Here is a 23,740-nt window from a genome sequence, read left to right on the forward strand (position 1 = left end):
ACTTTTATGCCACACCACAAAAAAGGCAATAAGAGATGATCAAAACTTCCCATGTAACCCCCAGAAAAGTATGTAATAATTGAATATAATATATAATAATAATTTTTGTTTTTTTTTGGTTTTAGTTTTTGTTTTAGTCTTTAGGTTTAGTTTTAGTTTTTGTTATATACACATTTTCAAAAAAGTCACCTCTTTTTAAAAAGAAAAGAGCCAAACCAAATTATGCATGTTTTGGTATCCATGTGGTAATGACCTGGAGAATCAAATTTCCAGGTAATTTTAAGCATATAATTAACAATGTAAGTAAAAAATGGCTTACGGTAATTGTGTTTTTTTGTTTTTGTTTTGTTTTTTTCCCATTACACTGCACTTGGAATATCTTATCCTGCTTTTTGGTACTTTACACAGTAAAAAAAAAAAAAAAAGTGGGGTCATCTAAAAGTACAACTTGTCCTTTTTTTTTTTTTTTTTTTTTTTTTTTTTTTTAAAAAAAAAAAAATTGTGAATGGGAAAAATTAAAGTTATGACTGTTGGACGGAGAGGGAAAAAATGCAAATAAAAAAAACAGAACCAAAGGAAAATGGTCCTAACATGAAGGAATTTAAATAAAGGTGGAAATTATGTATTTTTTTTCCCCCTTGAAATGTAGGTTAAAATAATATATTATAATATATATATATATATATATATATATATATATATATAATATTTTTTTATTCTCACAGGCTCCTAAAGGAGAGTTTGGGTGGAAATTCTAAGACAGCAATGATTGCTACCATCAGTCCTGCCTCTGTGCACCTGGAGGAGAGTCTTAGTACTTTACGGTACGCTACTCAAGCCAGGAACATTATCAATGTGGCCAGAGTCAATGAAGACTCCAATGCTGCTCTGTTTAGAGGTATGGAATGAGTCTATTTGCAAAATAATAAAAAAAAAAATTAAAAAAATCAATTACCACTGATTAGCTTCTGATTCCCATTTTCTGTATTTTTTTTTTTACACTGTTTTCAGAGCTGAAGTCTGAGATAGAGAAACTCAAGGCCGCTCAGCAGTGTGTACAGGGGGTGGATCCGTCTGTATATGAGGCGAGTTTACAGGAGATATGTTCTCTGAGAGAGCGTCTATCCTCTCAAGAGCGACAGCTGACCGAGACCCAGAAGTGAGTACAATAAATAGTCTGAGAAAGGTTTTTACATTCCAAACAATTGCATTTTTTTTATTTTTTTCATTTATTTATTTTTTTTTTTAAAAGAGCAATAATCATGTTGTAAGCGTTCATAGTAATAATGAAAATACCAGCCCTGCTTTTGTGACGCCCTGGACTAGCCAGGTAGTCAGTCAGTGCCCCGCACAACACCTGTCCCCTAAAAAGGTGTCATCAGCAAACCATTAAAACCTAGTCACCCCTCTGTGCTTGGACACACCAGGGGGCGGAGCTAGGTGGTTGGCCATGCCCACCGAGGAGTTCAGAGAGCCTGAGGCAGGAAACACAGGGCAGTTGAGTTTTGAGAGTTGAGTGGAGGAGGACAGGCCTTTGTGACAGGCCTGTAATAGACTGACAGGTGCCAGGGTAGGAGCCCGGGCACCTTTGGCTAGGAGGCAAGCGGTGGGCTCAGCCTGCAGGAGCCGGGAAGACTGTTCGGTGGAACCGTGGTGGACCGGGACATGGTAGTGGCCTGCCGGTACCGACCCGGGGAACCGACTTGGAAACCGGAGCACAAAGGGGGGTACTCAGACCCTGAAACGAGGTCCAGATGCCACTGGACCGAGTTAATTAACTGATTGCGGTTTGGACTATAGGTCCTGTCCCACCCAAAGTCCCGACTGAAGACAACAGCCCAACGAGGGGGATAGAAAGCCACTGCACAGGCCGAGAGATGCCACGGGCCAGCATCTGCGTCCAAAAGGGTTCCCCCGACATACTCAAAGCCGGGGAGCGGACTCCCGTCGCTGAAGCGCAGGCAGTCCACAGATGCACAACACTGTGCAGGAAAAAGGAAGAGACCACCAACCGGGTGGGAGACCCAACTCAGCCGGCTGCGGGCACAGACCACCATCAACTTTTTTTAGCAGAGACTTGTGTGCGTTACTAATCGTGAGTACAACAGTGCCCTCCGGCTGCGCACCTCCCTGCACCACCCAACCACATAACACTCTACGAGTCCCGGGGCCATCATCCCTGCCCACGGAGGGGTTAACATCTTGCTGCATAAACATCTCCCCCGGGTGCCCCGTAACTGCAGCGGTGGTGTCCACATCCCGTGGGTGACGTCACAAACTCAACCACAGCTCCGGCCGTACACCTACGTCCCCCCTAAACCGCCAACCCCCCTTTCAGATCTAAGTGACCACAGGGCCCCTGGGTCCGGAGACGCTCAAGCCACCTACCAGTGAGCCCGGATCCGAGCGGCTCTGCTGCAGCCGAGCGTGGGGCGGTACACTTTGGTCTGGTGTAGTTTGGCACTACAGATGGTACTATAGTTGTAATTTACACTGTGCTCTTAAAGGGAGCATAATGGCCAATCGAATCCAATTAATTCCATGGCTCTTTAAAGGGGTATCCCCTTCGCCAAGATCCTATCCCATTAGGTGTATTATTATGATTGATATGATTACGTTTTTCTTTGTCGCTCTATTGGGAGACCCAGACAATTGGGTGTATAGCTACTGCCTCCGGAGGCCACACAAAGTATTACACAAAAGTGTAAGGCCCCTCCCCTTCTGCCTATACACCCCCCGTGGGATCACGGGCTCCTCAGTTTTCATGCTTTGTGCGAAGGAGGTCAGACATCCATGCATAGCTCCACTGTTTTAGTCAGCAGCAGCTGCTGACTATGTCGGATGGAAGAAAAGTGGGCCCATATAGGGCCCCCAGCATGCTCCCTTCTCACCCCACTCTTGTCGGCGGTGTTTGTTAAGGTTGAGGTATCCATTGCAGGTACGGAGGCTGGAGCCCACATGCTGCTTTCCTTCCCCATCCCCCTCAGGGCTCTGGGTGAAGTGGGATCTTACCGGTCTCCAGGCACTGAGACCGTGCTCCATCCACAGACCCGGAGAACCTGCTGGATATGGAGCTGAGTATCGTCAGGGACAGGGCCCTGCTACATTAAGGTACTCTGTGTCCCCGTACAAATCGCGCACACACACACACCAGCATGCTGGGTGTGTTAGTGCGCCGGGGACAACAGCGCGGAGCGCTTGTGCTATTACTCACTGCAGCTTAGCTGAGTGAGTTTATGTATTAGGAACTGCCGCGCCGGCCGCTGCTGGCTGTTTTTACTGTGGCGCGGCTGGGACTTGTGGTGCGCCGGGGACTTCCGCGCTGGCCGTGCACATAGGACGGCCGCGCTTATTACTCGAGTCCCCGGCTTTGCGGCCTAGTTTTGTTTCGTTCCCGCCCCCAGGCCTGCCAGTCAGGGGAGGGGCGGGACGCTGTTCAGAACGTCAGCGCCGAGGGCTGGAGTCTGCTTAGCACACTCCAGCCCCCTCACTGGACACAGTGGGACGCCAGTTTCCCGCACTTTGTCTGGGGCACGCCCACGGCCCGCCCCTCTTCACAGGACGCCGGCAGCCATTCCTGTTTGCAGTCTGAGCTGGAGAAGGGAGACAAGCTCTTGGAGACCCAGACACAGGATTCGGGCGAGCACACACCCGCTTTTGAGCGGGCGGTAAGCAGCACCTGAGGTGCTGACCCCACTAGTGCCGAAGTGTTCATTTGTACTTTATGCTTGTATGTTATACATTGCACTGTACGGTCGCTATTCTTGGCTATATACCCTCCTAGATGGCTAGACAACAGCATGTCGTCCGCAAAAAGCAAGGGTGCCAAGGCACAGGCTTTCTATGCTGCTTGTACCGCATGTGAGGCTGTTCTACCGGCAGGTTCCACTGACCCCCATTGGGTGCAATGCTCCCCTGTAGCACTTGCTCAGCCGGGGTCTCTGCTAGAGGTGGCCCAAGGAGAACCACCTGTGAACACTGTCCAGGTGACAGGGACGGAGTTTGCAGTTTTTGCTGATAGATTGTCTCTGACTATGACTAAAATCCTAGAGACTTTGCAGTCCAGACCGGTAACTCAGACCATGGGCACTGTTGATTCAATGCTCCCTGGCCCCCCTCATTTGGAACAAATCCGTGCTCCGGGGGGGTCCCATGCATCCCAGGGTGAAGGCTCTGACACGGACGACAGTCCCAGACAGCCTAAGCGAGCTCGCTGGGAGCGGCCCTCGACTTCATCACACTGGTCAGGGTCCCAGCAGGAGGACTCTCTGTATGATGAGGCAGAGGTAGCTGATCAGGATTCTGATCCTGAGACCGCTCTCAATCTGGATACCCCTGATGGTGACGCCATAGTGAATGATCTTATAGCGTCCATCAATGGAATGTTGGATATTTCTCCCTTAGCTCCTCCAGTGGAGGAGTCAGCTTCACAGCAGGAGAAATTCCATTTCAGGTATCCCAAGCGTAAATTGAGTACTTTTCTGGACCACTCTGACTTCAGAGAAGCAGTTCACAAACACCACGCTTATCCAGATAAGCGTTTCTCCAAACGTCTTAAGGATACACGTTATCCCTTTCCCCCTGACGTGGTCAAGTGCTGGACCCAGTGTCCAAAGGTGGATCCTCCAATCTCCAGGCTTGCGACTAGATCCATAGTTGCAGTGGACGATGGGGCTTCACTTAAAGATGCCACTGACAGACAGATGGCGCTCTGGTTGAAATCCATCTATGAAGCTCGGCGCGTCGTTTGCTCCAGCATTCGCAGCTGTATGGGCACTCCAAGCTATTTCAGCTGGTCTTGCGCAGATTGACACTGTCACACGTACATCTGTTCCGCAAGTAGCGTCCTTAACCTCTCAAATGTCTGCATTTGCGTCTTACGCTATTAATGCTGTCCTGGACTCTACGAGCCGTACGGCAGTGGCGTCCGCCAACTCCGTGGTTTTACGCAGAGCCTTGTGGTTAAGGGAAGGGAAGGCAGATTCTGCTTCCAAATAAGTGCTTAACCAGTTTGCCATTTTCTGGTGACAGACTGTTTGGTGAGAGATTGGATGAAATCATTAAACAGTCCAAGGGTAAGGATTCTTCCTTACCCCAGCCCAAACCTAACAAACCCCAACAGAGGAGGGGCCAGTCGAGGTTTCGGTCCTTTCAAGGCTCGGGCAGGTCCCAATTCTCCTCGTCCAAAAGGACTCAAAAGGATCGGAGGAGCTCAGATTCTTGGCGGGCTCAGTCACGCCCAAAGAAGGCAGCCGGAGGAACCGCTACCAAGGCGGCTTCCTCATGACTTTCGGCCTCCTCTCTCCGCATCCTCGGTCGGTGGCAGGCTCTCCCGCTTTGGCGACATTTGGCTGCCACAGGTAAAAGACCGTTGGGTGAGAGACATTCTGTCTCACGGGTACAGGATAGAGTTCAGTTCTCGTCCTCCGACTCGATTCTTCAGAACTTCTCCACCTCCCGACCGAGCCGGTGCCCTTCTGCAGGCGGGTGCTCTCTAAAGGCAGAAGGAGTGGTGATCCCTGTTCCTCTTCAGGAGCAAGGTCACGGTTTTTACTCCAATTTGTTGTGGTGCCAAAAAAGGACTGGTATTTCCGTCCTGTTCTGGACCTAAAACTGCTCAACAAGCATGTGAAAACCAGGCGGTTCCGGATGGAATCCCTCCGCTCCGTCATCGCCTCAATGTCTCAAGGAGATTTCCTAGCATCAATAGACATCATGGATGCTTATCTCCACGTGCCGATTGCTCCAGAGCACCAGCGTTTTTTCTACGCTTCGTTATAGGAGACGAACACCTTCAGTTCGTAGCCCTGCCTTTCGGTCTGGCGACAGCCCCACGGGTCTTCACCAAGGTCATGGCAGCAGTAGTAGCAGTCCTGCACTCTCAGGGTCACTCTGTGATCCCTTACTTGGACGATCTACTTGTCAAGGCACCCTCTCAAGAGGCATGCCAACACAGCCTGAACGTTGCACTGGAGACTCTCCAGAGTTTCGGGTGGATCATCAACTTTTCAAAGTCAAATCTGACCCCGACCCAATCGCTAACATATCTTGGCATGGAGTTTCATACTCTCTCAGCGATAGTGATGCTTCCGCTGAACAAACAGCGTTCACTACAGACAGGGGTGCAATCTCTCCTTCAGGGCCAGTCGCACCCCTTGAGACGCCTCATGCACTTCCTAGGGAAGATGGTAGCAGCAATGGAGGCAGTCCCTTTCGCGCAGTTTCATCTGCGTCCACTACAATGGGACATTCTCCGCCAATGGGACGGGAAGTCGACGTCCCTACACAGGAACGTCTCCCTTTCTCAGGCGGCCAAGGATTCTCTTCAGTAGTGGCTTCTTCCCACCTCATTGTCAAAAGGAAAGCCTTTCCTACCCCCATCCTGGGCGGTGGTCACAACGGACGCGAGTCTGTCAGGGTGGGGAGCAGTTTTTCTCCACCACAGGGCTCAAGGTACGTGGACTCAGCAGGAGTCCACCCTTCAGATCAATGTTCTGGAAATCAGGGCAGTGTATCTTGCCCTACAAGCCTTCCAGCAGTGGCTGGAAGGCAAGCAGTTCCGAATTTCCACCATATCCGCAGTTCACATCCCGGGCGTAGAAAACTGGGAAGCAGATTTTCTCAGTCGCTAGGGCATGGACGCAGGGGAATGGTCTCTTCACCCGGACGTGTTTCAGGAGATCTGTTGCCGCTGGGAGATGCCGGACGTCGACCTAATGGCGTCCCGGCACAACAACAAGGTCCCAACATTCATGGCACGGTCTCAAGATCACAGAGCTCTGGCGGCAGACGCCTTAGTTCAGGATTGGTCGCAGTTTCAACTCCCTTATGTGTTTCCTCCTCTGGCACTGTTGCCCAGAGTGTTACGCAAGATCAGGTCCGACTGCCGCCGCGCCATCCTCGTCGCTCCAGACGGGCCAACGAGGTCGTGGTACCCGGATCTGTGGCATCTCGCGGTAGGCCAACCGTGGGCTCTACCAGACCGACCAGACTTGCTGTCTCAAGGGCCGTTTTTCCATCTGAATTCTGCGGCCCTCAACCTGACGGTGTGGCCATTGAGTCCTGGATCCTAGCATCTGCAGGGTTATCTCAAGAGGTCATTACCACTATGAGACAGGCCAGAAAACCCACATCTGCCAAGATCTACCACAGAACGTGGAAGATATTCTTATCTTGGTGCTCTGCTCAGGGAGTTTCTCCCTGGCCATTTGCCTTGCCTACTTTCTTTCCTTCCTGCAATCCGGTTTGGAAAAAGGTTTGTCGCTCGGCTCCCTTAAGGGACAAATCTCAGCGCTCTCTGTATTTTCTCAGAAGCGCCTAGCAACACTTCCTCAGGTACGCACGTTCCTGCAGGGGGTTTGCCGATTAGTCCCTCCTTACAAACGACTGTTAGAACCCTGTGATTTGAACAGAGTGCTGATGGCTCTTCAGAAACCACCATTCGAGCCTATGAGAGTTTTTTCCCTCTCACGCCTTTCGCAGAAAGTGGTTTTCCTTGTGGCAGTCACTTCACTTCGGAGAGTGTCTGTCCGGGCAGCATTGTCGTGCAAGGCCCCCTTCCCGGTGTCTCACCAGGTCAAGGGGTTCTGCGTCCGGTTCCGGAATTTATATCTAAGGTGGTTTCCCCCCTTTCATCTCAATCAGGGTATCCCCGTACCCTCTGTTTGGCCTCATCCAGTTCACCAATGTGAAAAGGATTTGCACTTGATTAGATCTGGTGAGAGCACTCAGACTCTACATCTATCGTACGGCGCCCCTGCGCCGCTCGGATGCATTCTTGTCCTTGTCGCTAGCCAGTGTAAAGGGTCGCAGGCTTCCAAATCAAGCCCGGCTCGGTGGATCAAGGAACCAATTCTCGAGCTTATCGTTCTGCGGGGCTTACGGTTCCCTCAGGGCTGAAGGCCCATTCTACCAGACCTGTGGGTGCGTCCTGGGCTTTGAGGCACCAGGCTACGGCTCAGCATGTGTGTCAGGCGGCTACCTGGTCCAGCCTCCACACTTTCACGAAACACTATCAGGTGCATGCCTATGCTTCGGCGGATGCCAGCATAGGCAGACGAGTCCTTCAGGCGGCAGTTGCCCACTTGTAGGAAGGGGCCGTTTTACGGCTCTACTACGAGGTATTATTTACCCACCCAGGGATTGCTTTTGGACATCCCAATTGTCTGGGTCTCCCAATAGAGCGACAAAGAAGGGAATTTTGTTTACTTACCGTAAATTCCTTTTCTTCTAGCTCTAATTGGGAGACCCAGCGCCCGCCCCTGTTTTTTTGTATATACATGTTGTTCATGTTGAATGGTTTCAGTTCTCCGATATTCCTTCGGATTGAATTTGCTTTAAACCAGTTTATTGGCTTTCCTCCTTCTTGCTTTTGCACTAAAACTGAGGAGCCCGTGATCCCACGGGGGGTGTATAGGCAGAAGGGGAGGGGCCTTACACTTTTAAGTGTAATACTTTGTGTGGCCTCCGGAGGCAGTAGCTATACACCCAATTGTCTGGGTCTCCCAATTAGAGCTAGAAGAAAAGGAATTTACGGTAAGTAAACAAAATTCCCTTCTTTTTATATTATGATTGTTGTATAAGTAGTATTATTACTATTATTATTCATTGTATTCTATTACTTTTACATTATATTATAATAGATTAATAATATGAAAATTAAAATATAATGGAATATAATGCTATTTTTTTTATATATTCATCCTATTTTTATATAAATTTTTTTAATATATATATATATATATATATATATATATATATATATTATATATATATATATATTATATATATATTATATAAAAAACATAAGCCTAATCATATTTATTTTATTATGCTTATGGTTTTTTTTATAACTAATCATAATAAACAATATATAATATAAAATAATTTAATTCACATTCTATAATTTATAGTTTTTATTTTAGATTTTTCATATACGATAAAATATAATTTAATATAAAATATACGAATTTATATTTATATATTTTATATTCATTCTATTGAATATTTTTATTTTAATTATTATTATTTTTATTTTATCAAATACCTCCAATTAGAAATGTAGTACAGGTCTCCTGATTAGCTATGTCTCTTACCTCATGTGCATACATAGTGAGATGCTTATGGTTGTAACCATGGATACCTAAACTACTGCAATACCCTGCACATGAGGTAAGTGACATACCTAATCAGGAAAAATATGCTACATTTTTAATTGGAGGTATTTGCTAATATGATTACAGCTACTATGTAGTGGGATAGGATCTTAAAGATGGGGAATATTTAATTAAATAAAAAATATATACACTTCTCGATGCAATAGGTTACAGGAAGATACTATCTTTCTTTTGAATACTAAAACAGAATGCTTTAGTAAAGTTGTTTTTTAGCGTTTACCAACTGAAATGGTCATATCTGGTTTCAGATCTTGGGAAGAAAAACTTAATCTTGCCAAACATCAAAAAATGGAAGAAGCCAAAGAGCTGCAGGTAAGTTCCCCTTTCATTCTACAGATGTCATTATTTCTTCTCTAAAGTTCTCTTGTGTGTGTGTGTGTGTGTGTGTGTGTGTGTAAGTAAAAAAAAATTAGACTTTATATTTGTATTTTTATTTTATATTGTTTTATATAAGATTATATTTTTATATATTAATATAATATCTAATATAAAAAATATAATATAAAAATATATTATCGAATATTTTATATTTTTATATATTATTTTTATTTTTTTTTTTTTTACCAGAAAGCTGGAGTTTGCTTTCAACTTGACAATCGTCTTCCCAACCTGGTCAATCTAAATGAGGATCCTCAGCTTTCTGAAGTGCTCCTATACCTAATAAAGGAGGGTGCCACACACGTGGGCAAGCAGCACCCAGGTTCTGAACATGAGATCCAGCTGGCAGGAGCCCTAATTGCTATCAACCACTGGTATGTACAGGTCACAGCAAAACAATAATGGACTACTAATGTTTAGTTTAATAATTGAAGTGTTTGAATGTACAGAATGTTCTACTAGTAATTGAGATGAGATTGTCAAGACCTGATTAATTCCTTCTCGACATTTGACGTACATTTACATCAAAGGTAGTGTCCCTGCCTTTGATGCGGGTTCAATTGACAAGCCTGCATTTTTCCCCAAACGGTCCCTGTCTTTAATCAGCCATCATGTGCCTCTAACTTCCTTGGGTGGCGTGGCGCTCCATCTGTGGCTTTTAACCTGTTAAGTGTCGCTGTCAATCTGACAGTAGTGGCGCCAGCGTAGGGGTGCATCATGCCTCACTCTCATTGGCACGTTCATGATGTGGATTGCCATGACAAATGTTGGTCTCCTGAAGATCCCAGTGGCTGTCATTATGATCCTCCTGTGAAAGCCCGCCCGGAGCTGACGTTCATAGGAGATCCTGATTTTAGTTATACATAAGTGCAGATGCACTGCTCTGTACATCACAAGTGATCAGACAATCACTGCTTTAAATCCCTTAAGGAGGCTTAAAAACAGTAAGTGTTTAAAAATATGAAAAAAATTAAAACATTCCACTTTTTTGCAATTTCATTTCACTTGGAATTATTTTTTTTCCTTCTTTCCAAAGAATCACATAATAAAATGCCATTCAAAAGTACTTGTCCTGCAAAAAACAAGTCCTCACATGGCTATGTTGATGGGGGAAAAATACAAAACTTTCTGACTCTTAAAAGAAAGGTAGAAAACCTAAAAAAAATAAATAAAAAAAATGGAAAATCGAGAGTTAGTTAAAAAAATTAATAAATAAGTCTAACTACCATTTTCCCTTCTATGGTTTATCCACAGCATCATCAATAATGAATATGGCAAAGTTACTCTGATTCCAATGCCCGAAGCTAAGACGTTTGTTAATGGGAACTTGGTTTTAGACTCAGTGACGTTACATCACGTAAGTGTTAGAATCCCACCAACACAAGCCTGTGATCTTCCATCTTGAGATTATATGCTGGTATTGATTTTTGTATTTTTTTTTTTTTTTTTTAAATTTAATCAGTCAATATATCGATGCCAATCAATTCATGGTACCAAAACCTTGGGCAAGATAATTGTCTGGCTGCCTTAATTGCAGTCAGTTTTAGTTTTGTGAAAAGCAAGCCAACATTTCAGAGAAAACTGTTTTGAAGAGCTGGTCCTGCTTCACCTAATTGAAAAGGCTCTCCTGTGTGTGCATCAGGAGAGACCTGTCAAACTGTGTGGTGCTGGTCTGGGTCGGTGGGAGTCTAGGTCTTTGGTCTCGGTTGGGGTCGGAGCCTGTCAGTCTTGGTCTCGGTTGGGGTCGGAGCCTGTCAGTCTTGGTCTCGGTTGGGGTCGGAGCCTGTCAGTCTTGGTCTCGGTTGGGGTCAGAGCCTGTCAGTCTTGGTCTCGGTTGGGCAAAAAGACTGACTGCACTCACCAAACTGAGGTGTGAACAGGTGCAGCATAACTGAACATGACAAAATACAAAAAAGACAGTTTGCACTTTGATAATGCTACAGTATGGAAACCATTAATGTGTGAACATGGACCTGCATGTTTGGTGAGTGCAGTCAGTCTTTTTGTCTATATTAAGAGGGTCATACCTTCTAACGTGCACCCCTCCCCCACTTGCCACAGGTAATCTTATCCTATATAGCAGGTTCCTACTTGCCCATACACAGGAGGTTTTTAACCCAGAGAGAGGCTTCAGCATAGTGTAGGTACCAAGTTACAAGATATGCCGTGAAGTGGCAACTGGGCAGATATACAAATGGCCATTTATATATATGCTAAATATCTCACTTTTCTTAGATTTTCCTTAGCAGTAATGCAGGTCCATGTTCACACATTCATGGTTTCCATACTTAAGCATTATCAGAGTGCAAACTGTCTTTTTTTTGGTCTCGGTTGGGGTCGGAGCCTGTCGGTGTTGGTCTTGGATGGGGTCGGAGCCTGTCTGTCTTGGTCTCTGTATGGGTCGGAGCCTGTCGATCTTGTTCTCGGTATGGGTCGGAGCCTGTCAGTCTTGTTCTCGGTTGGGGTTACAACCTGTTGGTCTCGGTTGGGGTCGGAGCCTGTCTGTCTTGGTCTCGGTTGGGGTCGGAGCCTGTCTGTCTTGGTCTCGGTTGGGGTCGGAGCCTGTCTGTCTGTCGGGGTCGGTCTTTTATTCCTTTATTTCTGAGCTGGTTCTTAAAACCGCGCTCTGTAAAATGCTAAACTGTTTAAAAGAGAAAAATATGGCAGACTGATTTATACTGCCCATAGTTTGGACATGCTAAATTGATTGACAGGTTCCCATTGAAACCCAAAATAATACAAAAAAAGTTTGTTTTTTGTTTTGCCAAAAACAATACCTTCCATAGAGACATAAATGTAAAAATTTTAAAGGGGGTTATCCACTGCTCGACAAAAGCCTTCTGATTCTACTTGTTTCCTCCAGTTAAAATAAATGATCCTGTACTCCTCTCCCGTTCTAGTATGGCCTTAACCGCAGTTGTAAGGTCACGTGAGCCCCGCGTCCAATCACCGCCAGTTTGTCTGTCTTCAAATCCGTTAATCAACAGGAAGTGACGTTGCGGCTGCCACTCACTTCCTGTTTGCTCATTTGGTCTGAAGGCTTGGCGAGAGAAATTGGAGGTGATTTCATGCGGGGCTCACGTGTCGTCACAATGTCATGTGAGCCCTGAACTATGACTTCTGACAGCTCTGGAATGCCACCAGAATGGGAGGTGGGTATAGGGTTGAGAAACAAGTGGAATCGGAGGTTCTCCTAGTAGTGGATAACCCCTTTAAGTCAAAGCTGCTGGATTGTGAGGTTGAAAACAAAAATCCAAGACAGCAAGGATGGATGGATGGATATAAATTTAGTGAAGAAATTGTTATTCTTTGCATCAATATCTAAAACAAGATTGAATTTGAGCTCAGTTCGAGTCTTCTACATTTGGTCTGAATCTTATTTGGATATATGAATTAATCGGACTATATTATCTATTTCAGGGTGACCGAGTAATTCTAGGTGGGAATCATTACTTCCGATTCAACCACCCCACAGAAGTTCAGAGTAATAGGCGGACGTTATGCTTAGGAAGCGGAGGCCAAGAACGTCTCAGAGACTTTGAGTTTGCGAAGAATGAACTCCTTGATGCCCAGAGGCAGAGGTAAGTGTGCATGTTTTTGACTGCAAGGGTAAATGTGTCAACATCCAGAAGGTGGTGGTTCTGTATTTTAAGCATTTTAAGATCTAAGCTACGAATTCAATTTCTCACTCCAGATGACATCAATAATGGGTATCTTGATTTTTGTAACTAATCACTAATTGAATTGCTATATTTTAAAGAAATTTATGGTTTTTGAGAACCCCCCCCCCCACCAAACTGTTCTTTTCTCACTTTCCCCGGGTCCGGCGCGGTTTCTCTGCCTCTAATCCTGGTTATTGTCTAGAAAGGTCTTCCCATGAGACGTCCTCCCTTCCCAGTTCTACCGACATGACGTCTCGCGGCAAAGGGAGGGCGCGAGGCGTCTCGCGGCAAAGGGAGGGCGCGAGGCGTCTCGTATAGCCTTTATTTGCTGATCTAAACATTTTCAAACTTATTTTTATGCTGAGAAGCTTTTTTTTTTTTTAACCAACTTTGATTACGTCTTTCATCTTTAGGACCCCAAAAATGCTGTTTTGTAATATTTTTAGAATCCCGAAATGAGTCAAAAATAGCGGTATTGTGCAATTTTAGGGAATGTTCCAGCATATCTGGGCATTTCTCTTTGATTGCATGCCATATCAGCTCTAGTAGTCCCAGTAACTAACCCTGTTTTTTTTTTTTTTTGTTTTTCATTCTATAGTGTCATATAATGTTTGTTTTTTGTTTTACAAAATTACAGTTAGAACATTGACTTGTGTATTTGCTTAGTGTTTATGCAGAGTTTTACTTTAGTAATTAGGGTTTTTTGGGGTTTTTTTGGCTGGCTGGTTGTTGCTGGCTGGCTGGTTGTTGTTGGCTGGCTGGTTGTTGCTGGCTGGCTGGTTGTTGTTGGCTGGTTGGTTGCTGGCTGGCTGGTTGGTTGCTGGCTGGCTGGTTGGTTGCTGGCTGGTTGGTTGCTGGCTGGCTGGTTCGTTGTTGGCTGGCTGGTTCGTTGTTGGCTGGCTGGTTCGTTGTTGGCTGGCTGGTTCGTTGTTGGCTGGTTGGTTGTTGGCTGGCTGGTTGGTTGTTGGCTGGCTGGGTTGTTGTTGGCTGGCTGGTTCGTTGTTGGCTGGTTGGTTGTTGGCTGGCTGGTTGGTTGTTGGCTGGCTGGTTTGTTGTTGGCTGGCTGGCTGGTTTGTTGGCTGGCTGGCTGGCTGGTTTGTTGGCTGGCTCGTTTGTTGCTGGCTGGCTGGTTTGTTGTTGGCTGGCTGGTTTGTTGTTGGCTGGCTGGTTGGTTTGTTGTTGGCTGGCTGGTTGGTTGGTTGTTGGCTGGTTGGTTGGTTGGTTGTTGGCTGGTTGGTTGGTTGGTTGTTGGCTGGTTGGTTGTTGGCTGGTTGGCTGTTTTTTTTTTGTTTTTTTTTGTTTGACAGTCTTGTAATGACTTTTTATTTTCTATGTTTATTTTCCAGGATTGACAATGAGATTGATGATGCAAGGCTGCAGGCACAGACCGAAATGATGCAAGAGCTGCAGGCTGCAAAGGCGCTGTCTCAGTTTGAATTGACTGAGCAAAAAAAGCTTTATGAAAAACAAATCAAACAACTAGAGAAACAGCTGGTTTGTAAATCCAAAAATACATAATAGAGATAATTAAACGAGTTTTTCAAGCGATATATAATCTAGCCATACACACTAGACAATAATCGGCAGACCTGGGAAAAGTCAGCCATTTTTACTAAAGACAAATATCCTCACCAGCTCGGATATATATTTATAGGAAATAGTCTGAATATTTAAACTTTTTTTTTTTTTCTTTTATCAGTGATCTTTTGACCAATCTTTTGGTAGTACAGTTGCCAGGAGAAAAAAAGTCCAACCAAAATGTCAGATTCTGCTTCACATAGGTCTTGGTTTGATAGGAATATAATGGGCAAGAATCAGTTTTGGGCTTTTTTAATCTAATATGTGCGAGGATATTTAAATATAAGGCTTGGTGTTTTACCTTGAACGGAAATTTGGTTTACCTTGGCAAGGATGCTTAAATGAAGAGTGTTAGTTGCAAATACCTTGTTGGCACCTACCGCCTCGTGGCACATGGCCTACTCTAGCCACACGTCTTTCTCTGATGACTCTTAAACTGCTTTTACCAACAAAGACTGTTGTGAATGTCAGTTATTCTGTTGCTGCTGTGAGGCTCCCTCTTGTGGCCAGGAATGGTTTTGACAGAGACCAGGTGTGCTGGAGTAATGGGCGTTTCCTTTGCTAACTCTCTGCCTATTTAAACCTTGGCCTAGTGGCGTCTGAGCTGGTTGTCATTGCCCTGTATCTCACCAGCCTTTTCATCTTGCTTCTGACCACATCTACCCCAGATAAGTGCTTGGTTCTTTATTTGTTGTTTGGTTCTTTTTGCTCTTATCGGAGTTTATTTACTGTGGTTGTCAGTTTATTTGCATGCAGGGGTCTTCCCTCTCAGTTGCTTAGCTGGGAAGCTCCCTGCAGCTATGTTTGGAGTATTGCTCCTATAAGTCCATGTGTTTGTTGCTTCTTGAATTTGTAATGGTTCCTGTTTTTCTGTTCATTGGTTTGAAAAGCGCGCCTGATATAGGACAGAGTTCAGATCGTGCGATCTGAGTACCTTTTTGTACTATCAGGTATTAGGGTTTTTGTAGGGTTTTTCTCTGGCCACCATCAGCCCCTTTCCTATCCTTTCCTATTTAGTTAGTGGATTTGCTAATCCTATCATCCATCTGTGAATTGTGTTTTCCTATATCACCGCAGTCTTTGAATGTGGGGGGCTTGCTATTCTTTATCTATTTTCTGAGGCAGATAGTTATTCCTCCTTCCTTCCTTTTAGGATAGCTAGTTTCTCCAGCTGGTTCGCGGTGCATAGGATGTTCACTCCTCGGCTACTTCAAGTGTGGGTGGTTAGTAAGGGGATGGCAGCCAGATTAGTTGCCAATGCTTTTGTCACCTTTTGCCAATGATACATTATGATCTTCCATGGTTCCAGATCATAACAAAAGACACTTCTCTATCCTATGAATGGGTCTAGATCCACGCTGATCACTAGAAAGCGTGTTCTGTTCTTCAGTTCTTCTCGTAATTTGAATTAAGCTGCAAAATCAGGCCTGTGAGATAGGGAGGACTCCATTCATTGTCTATGGGACTGATGGAGGTATCAAAACCATAAACCATATTATCCAAGAGGATCAATTGTATCGAACCAAAGAAAAACCTCTAAAACATCACAATTATTATTTTCTGTTAAGTCATAAATAAATATATATAAACACTAGGCCCATACCCAGTCGTGAAGTATATAAAACTAAGTGAGGTACTGGATAGGGCAGTGAGCAGTAGTGTGCGATAGTGTTGCTTCTATTAAGGGACCTGTCAGGAAAAATAACTTTGATATGTATCTTAGAATGAAGGGGCTAATACTCCCTAATGCTAGTCTCTTCCTGACAATGGAGGTTTGATTAACCTTAATGTTTTGGGTGCCCCGTTCCTCGGCGGCTGACCCCGATTGCCCCTGTCACGATCACTGACCTGAACCACCACCATGTGCAATGTGCTGAACTGATTACAAAGTCATTGTCATAAATGTCTAAATCAGGGGTCAGACCTTCATCTCATACAGTATATGTAAATCCCCAATTGCACAAAATACCATATATATACTTATATATCTATATATGTTATATTTATATATAAGTTTATTTTTATATATATATATATATATATAGATAAATTTAATATATATATATATATATATATTAAATTTATCTATCTCAAAAGTAATGATCGGTTATTTCTATTGAACACAGAAATTAAAATAAAATGTTTTCTTAAACTTTATTTTTTTTTTTTTTTTTTAAAAAGTGTTTTTTAACTTTATGGGATAAAGTTTCCAGCAGTCACTATAGACTAGACTATATTTTATGACTTTACAGGATGAACAGACTCAGAGAAGTAGCCTCAGGAAAATCCAAAAGGATAAGACTTCAAGCAAGTGGAATAATCTTCCTCCATTCGGCTCATCCAGCCAGGTAAAGTTTCTCCAAGGTGGCATCATGTCAATCTTCCAAACTAATTTGCTTTTAATGTTTGGTTTTTTTTTTGTTTTTTTTTTCCCCAGCTTGGTGACATTGGGGTAAAGTCAAGCAAATTCATACAGGTCTTAGAGCACGAGAAAGATAATCTCACTAAACAGGTGGAACAAATACAGTACAGAGTGAAAAAAAGTATATCTGCTGAAAGTAAGTGGTGACTACCTCCCTTTTTTTTTTTTTTTTTTTTAATAAAAATTGTTCCTTTGCTGAGATCTTGTGTGTCCCTGCTATGTACTGTGTAATGGCCGTGTCTTACCGTACAGGGACATGGTCTGATCGTACCACATCTCCTGGGCAGGGGAGGAAGTAAAAAGTATGCAGACACTACAGAATAAAATTGCAAATCATTCTTTCCGTGAGGTAAAACATTTTTTTTAAAGCAGGAAAATGTTTTACCTCACAAAAAGAATCAGCTGCGATTCCATGCTGTAATGTCTGTATAACGCTTTACTTTAGAGTGAAGAGCAGCTGCAAAGATAATCTCTCTCTCAATTTGTGGGAGCCATCACTTTTGTGAATAATGCAGACAGTCCATTGATTTCTGAAACAAAAATGTGTTCTGCATTATTTAGCTTGTATTGGTGTAGAGTGGCTAGGGGAGGCAGTAGTAGTCTTGCGTGGAGGCTTTCGCAACAGTTTATTCATCCACTGAGACAATAGATCTGACACTGATGTGCTTCTTTTAACCAGTGGAACTTTACTTGTAACCAACAAAGGGATAACTTCAAGTCGTATGACACAGGCGCCACTTTTGACCCCCGACGGTGGTTCCCTCTAAGCTCTCTATTTCAATTTACCGGCAGACCGCTTTCCTGGCACCTGAGCTCCTTCAGAGACTGCTAGGCCCCTCATTCCCCTGTCTGACATAATACAGTGGAGCCTTGGTTAACGAGAACAATCCGTTCTGGGACTGTGCTTGTTAACCAAGTTACTTGTTCAGCAAAGCAAGGTTTTCCATAGGAAATCATTGCAATGCAGACAATTTGTTCCACAACTTGTTAATGTCCCATCCTGGTCCCCTATTGTGCCATTCCAAACACGCACAAACACACACATATTATGCTCACGTTATCTTCCGTTCCATTGCCGGCCTCCTGGAACTTGCAGTTCGCCGGTACAGGATGTGTATCGGGTAACCATCGCAACGAAGGAGGAATTTCCGCTGCCAGAGAGCTGACGTCAAAGGCAGGAGCCGCTTGCCTCTGATTGGCCAGCGCGCTACCTTTTGAGTAGCGTCTGACAGTGGAAGTTCCTCCCTCGTCGCGATGGTTGCCAATACACATCCTGTACTGGCTAACTGCAAGTTCCAGGAAGGCCGGCGATGGAACGGAAGGTACGCATATTATGCTCCTTACCTTCTGTTCCATCGCCGGCCTCATGGATCTTGCAGTTCGCCAGTACAAGATGTGTATTGGGTAACCATCGCGACGAGGGAGGAACTTCCGCTGCCAGAGCAAGTTCCTCCCTCGTCGCGATGGTTACCCGATACACATCATGTACTGTGAACTACAAGAACCATGAGGCTGGCGATGGAAAGGAAGGTAAGGTGTGTGTGTGTTCGTTCGTGTGTGTTCGTTCGTGTGTGTTCGTTCGTGTGTGTTCGTTCGTGTGTGTTCGTTCGTGTGTGTTCGTTCGTGTGTGTTCGTTCGTGTGTGTTCGTTCGTGTGTGTTCGTTCGTGTGTGTTCGTTCGTGTGTGTTCGTCCGTGTGTGTTCGTCCGTGTGTGTTCGTTCGTGTTCGTTCGTGTGTGTTCGTGTTCGTTCTGCAAGAGCGGGTTAGAGCGCGGTGGATGTACGGAACCAGATGTGTGTGGGGTGAGTATTTTGCTCGTTCAGCAAAGATTGCTAATGGCTGAGTTACAAATTTAATGCAAGCTTTGCTCGGTAAGCGAAATACTTGCTAACTGAGTTACTCGTTAAGCGAGGTTCCACTGTACTTCAATAGCAAATTCAAAAAGTCCTTTCTTACCACTCAGTCCCACCCACAGGGATTTAGCTAGCACTACTGAAGGGACTAAGAAAAAGGTAGAATGAAAGGCACTTACCGGGATGATCGTGTGAAAAAACCTGTTTATTCCGTCATTTGGTGAAAAGTGAAGGCATTGGGGAGGGGGGTACATGGGGCACGTCCCTCTTTTGGGGAAGCAGTTACAACCAGTCCTCTAGTGAGCAGGACCCCACGTGTCCCATGTCAAAGGTAGACCCTTGGGATCTTTTAAAATAAACGTTTGGGCTTCCTGTATTTTTTCCTCATTGGGTACTCTCTTGTCCTCCTTCTATAACTTGCCCCTTTTTATATTATATGCTCCCCCTCATACTTATCACCTTCCTACCTAACAAGGTGTCAGGAAAGCAGTCACTTAGCTACGTTGCCACCTGGTGGCCACTCACCAAAGTGCACCGTTCTGACTAATGAGCATGTGTTCCGGCCATTTTTTAAGGGGAGGCAGAGACTTGTACCTTTCTTACAGTGGTGCTATAGGGGAATAGAAGACTTGATGAGGGGTATCTCCTTGTGGAACCCTGCAATGGAACAATCTGTGATCACCTTATCCTTGGGTGACCTCACAAAAAAAAAATTCTTCTATATGAATCTTTTATTAAAAAACCCCAAACAACTAAACAATGTCTTGGCACCAACAATAAGGGTTAAACGTTTGAGCCATTTTTTTAATTTGAGGGTTTTGTTTTTTTTCTTTTTGTACAACCATTTTCTATTCAGAACAGGAACAGTGGGCGGCTCTGCAACTTTCCATCTCTCTTCAGGAAGCAAACGCGATCAGCAAAAGTCTGAATAAGCAAACCATACTCTCCAGGTAACCTCTCCACTTATAAAATAAAAAAATATATAATCAAAAAGAGAAAAAAATGTGTATATATAATATTAAATAAGTGTATGTGTGTATAAAATATGTATATGAATATATGTATATGTATGTGTATGTATGTATATGTGTGTATATGTGTATGTATGTATGTATATTTATTTAGATTATATGTATATAATGTGTGTATATAATATGTGTGTATATATTATAGAAAATCTATAATACAACTACAAAGTATATATTTAAAAATATATAGTATGTATGTATGTATGTGTATATATATATATGTGTATGTGTATGTGTATGTGTATATATGTATGTGTATGTGTATATGTGTATGTGTATGTATATATATGTATGTGTATGTATATATATGTATATGTATGTGTATGTATATATATATGTATGTGTATGTATATATATGTATGTATGTGTATGTGTATATATATATATTATATTTAAGAATATATATGAATTAAAAATATATAAATGTGTACATAACTATAAAAATAGTATAATTAAAAAGTATAATATATTTAAAAAATATATACATTTTCTTTTAATACAAAAGTACTACAAGCCACAATAAAATTATGAAATTTTTGTGTTGTCGTGATCATACTGGTCCACATAATAAAGGTAACGTTATTCCTGAATTGCTTTAACTTGTGTTTTGGTGTTTGTTTTTTTTTTTTGTTTTTGTTTTTTGTTTTTTTTTAAATGCACCCCTTTATCAAGTTATTAAAACTCAATAACTTTGTATTTCTTATCATGGTGTGATTGAAAATTCCATTTCTGGGTTAATGGTTGATTATGGGGAGTAGGGGAAAAAAAAAAGCTGCTGCCTTTTTAAGGACCTAGGTCTTCTTTCAACGTATGTAATTATGTAAGGTCAAAGCAGGGTGACTGGTAAAGATGAGACCGGAGACGATACCGTGAATTGCCCCCATACTAGATTTTCATATTGCTTTGCAAGTAGCAGTGCAGCTCTTCAATGGTGGTCTCCATGCGGTTAACGCGGCTCAGCCACAAATGTGTAACAGAACCCAAAAGAATCTCTCAGGCTTATAAATTGATGTTGGGTTTAATTTTTCAGGTACGATCCACCTGCTCTGAATGGAGAAGAAAAGGTTGTGTGCATTAAAGTTTCCAACACAAACCTGGGTATGGCTACTTTGTGGAGCCTTGGAAAGTTTGAAGAAAAGCTTGCAGGAATGAGAGATCTCTACCGTGTAAGCTTTCTGGTTTGTGGCACTTGCTTGTGCTAGACATGTGTATATACAGTATATCATGGTGCTTTTATTTCGGCAGGGATTCTTGGACAGTAGCGGCGATTACCTCTTTTATGATCCTGCTGATACATGGGAGGTAGAAGTCAAACAACCATCTCCGAAAAGGCAAGTATAAATTTCTAATCCTACATACGTTAAAGGGGTCTTCAACTTTTGGAAAAGTGGTCTTCAAATGTCTACAGAATACTCTATTGCTGCTTATGTCTTGATTTTGCCTTTAGAGGGGACCTCACAACAGCTCCCATTGGTGCTGCAGCCAATCACAGAGCTCCGCGATTGGCTGCAGCAGTGATGTGACTGTAGGCCGTGTGTCGAGGTGATCTCTGAGGATGAAGAATGAGATCAAACCATGTGAGGCAATCTTTACTTTACATAAAGTGTGACAGAAAATTCTATGAATACCACACACCACTAATTGAAATGACACTCACCCGGTCAGAAGTGACCAGGATCTCTGTGCTGGACAAATGACATGGACCTAAGATGTCCCAGGCAATCACTTGGCAATATACCTAACCTAGTACTATGCCTAATGTAGCAGCCAAAGAATAAATCTATACGGAACGGTGTAAGTCGATGGGTGCACTAGCTGTCACAAAGCTTCACAAACTTATTTTATCCCTATCCTGCCTTTTTTTTTTTTTTTTTTTTTTTTTTAACCCCTGCCCAAAAAGTCCCGAAAAATGGAGACCCAATAGAAGGAAGAGGTGAACAAAAGTATCTTTCACTGTGAGCTCTTTGTTCGTGGAAGCAATGTTCTGTCCTTCTGGACTCTAGACCTACCTCTTGGCACCAAACTCTTATGTACGTGCATACGGACCCACAGAGTTCGCTGTGGTGGGGCCTGAACTTAGAACTTGCCTATCTTGGGTTGCATTAGCACGGTCGACCGTTCACTAGATGAATGAAGAAGTGGTGATGAGTTTTGCACTTGGAGCGCGGATTATAGTTCAGGCTTTTCTCCAGGGAATCTTCTGGGGAATTCAACCTTACATCCAACTCAAGTCATCCCAGAAAGGCACTTTTCTTCTTAGGCGACTGTCTCTAGAACTGGGACAGGCTTATACGATACTTCGGACAGTCACTGAGTTTCAAGATATGGAGTTCCTTAGATCTGCACAAAGCGCTCTCGAACGTCCTCATAATTTCGATTGTCCCCAGGAACAAACTGTGCGCCACAAGATTTACCAAAGAGTCTTTTTGCCAGTACCAAGAGAGACCCCTAGTAGATGGAAGCAGACACCGCCGGGGTAACGTCCACCATCTCACATGACGTCCCTTTTGCAGCAATAACCGAGACCTAAGCAGTGGTAGATAGTCACTCCTGGACCTGGAAAGGGTGAATGTGTTTTTCATATATATTTTTTTCACTAGTCCTTGTTCATTTGGGGGCCACATTTCTAAAATTTGAAACCCAAAGTGTCATTGGTAACTAGCCTTTGTTTCTGTTGGCTGCCCTAGCCTCTATTGATTTAGCCGTGTGAAGTGATGGCCCAGGGGCACCTCCGGCTGTGTAGTCGTGGCACTGGTACTGAGGCAGACCCCTGGTTCCACCACTTCTTTAACTTCGGGGGCTGACTTGATTGTGCAGTGTGGGACGTCTCTTTCACCGGCCGATGCACAAAGAGTCTTCAGGCAAAAGTTGAAATGCATAAAAACTGACATTTATTCACACAGAAAATAACACTCCGGTCAGCAGATTCCGGCAATATTGGTGGAGCTGGGGACAACCTGCCCAAACGCGCCCTCTGGTGGGGGTATGCCCTAGATACTCCTCTTCTCCGGGCTCCCACTCTCCGGTCAAGCACACACTGGACCCACACCAGCGGAATAGACCCTGAGGTTGCGTCCCCCCTCCTTTACTCCGGTGTCCCCCGGTGTTCCGCTCACACACTCACACTTGCTGCTGCAGATGTTCACAGCCTGCTGTCCCGGATCCTTCTCCCTCTACACACACACATCCCTTCCCTAGATATCCGGCCGACTCCTCCTTCCCCGGTGGCAACAGCCGTCCCACCCGGCCACTAGGGCGTGCCCTAACACAACACATACATAATAAAAATCAACACTTTTAATAATCACAATGCCGGGTAAACTATGCTAAACTAGTAGGGGGTAGGCCCACCCACTACATGCCTCCCCTCTTAAAATCCGAGCCTCCCGGCAAGGCTCTTAACTGTAAACACATTAAAACATCAAAACCTTTTAGGTCAGTCCACGACCACAGCGGCACCAGTTCAGCGGCGCTCCCGGTCTTTAGGGGCGCTTGGAGGTGCAGCAGCGCTCCCGGTCTCTAGGTAGCGCCCGGAGGCTCAACAGCGCTCCCGGTCTTACGATGGCGCCCGGAGACGCAACAGCGCTCCCGGTCTTAGATGGGCGCCCGGAGGCTCAATAGCGCTCCCGGTCTTAGTTGGCGG

The 23,740-nt window shown here is 44.2% G+C and overlaps 1 protein-coding gene across 1 annotated transcript in view; it reads left to right on the forward strand.

Annotated features, from left to right (window-relative positions):
• LOC142251385 (kinesin-like protein KIF14) overlaps positions 1-23,740 on the forward strand; it is a 128,125-nt gene that overhangs the window by 58,603 nt on the left and 45,782 nt on the right. The window contains exons 11-22 of the mRNA XM_075324126.1: positions 726-898; positions 1,012-1,159; positions 9,425-9,488; positions 9,744-9,928; positions 10,809-10,911; positions 12,975-13,135; positions 14,563-14,710; positions 17,047-17,142; positions 17,232-17,352; positions 19,926-20,019; positions 21,128-21,263; positions 21,343-21,428. Of these exons, the coding sequence (XP_075180241.1) occupies positions 726-898; positions 1,012-1,159; positions 9,425-9,488; positions 9,744-9,928; positions 10,809-10,911; positions 12,975-13,135; positions 14,563-14,710; positions 17,047-17,142; positions 17,232-17,352; positions 19,926-20,019; positions 21,128-21,263; positions 21,343-21,428 (1,515 nt within the window). The remainder of the gene's footprint in view (positions 1-725; positions 899-1,011; positions 1,160-9,424; positions 9,489-9,743; positions 9,929-10,808; positions 10,912-12,974; positions 13,136-14,562; positions 14,711-17,046; positions 17,143-17,231; positions 17,353-19,925; positions 20,020-21,127; positions 21,264-21,342; positions 21,429-23,740) is intronic.

Source organism: Anomaloglossus baeobatrachus, chromosome 9, assembly GCF_048569485.1.
Source record: "Anomaloglossus baeobatrachus isolate aAnoBae1 chromosome 9, aAnoBae1.hap1, whole genome shotgun sequence".
In the NCBI taxonomy this organism is placed as follows: Eukaryota; Metazoa; Chordata; class Amphibia; order Anura; family Aromobatidae; genus Anomaloglossus; species Anomaloglossus baeobatrachus.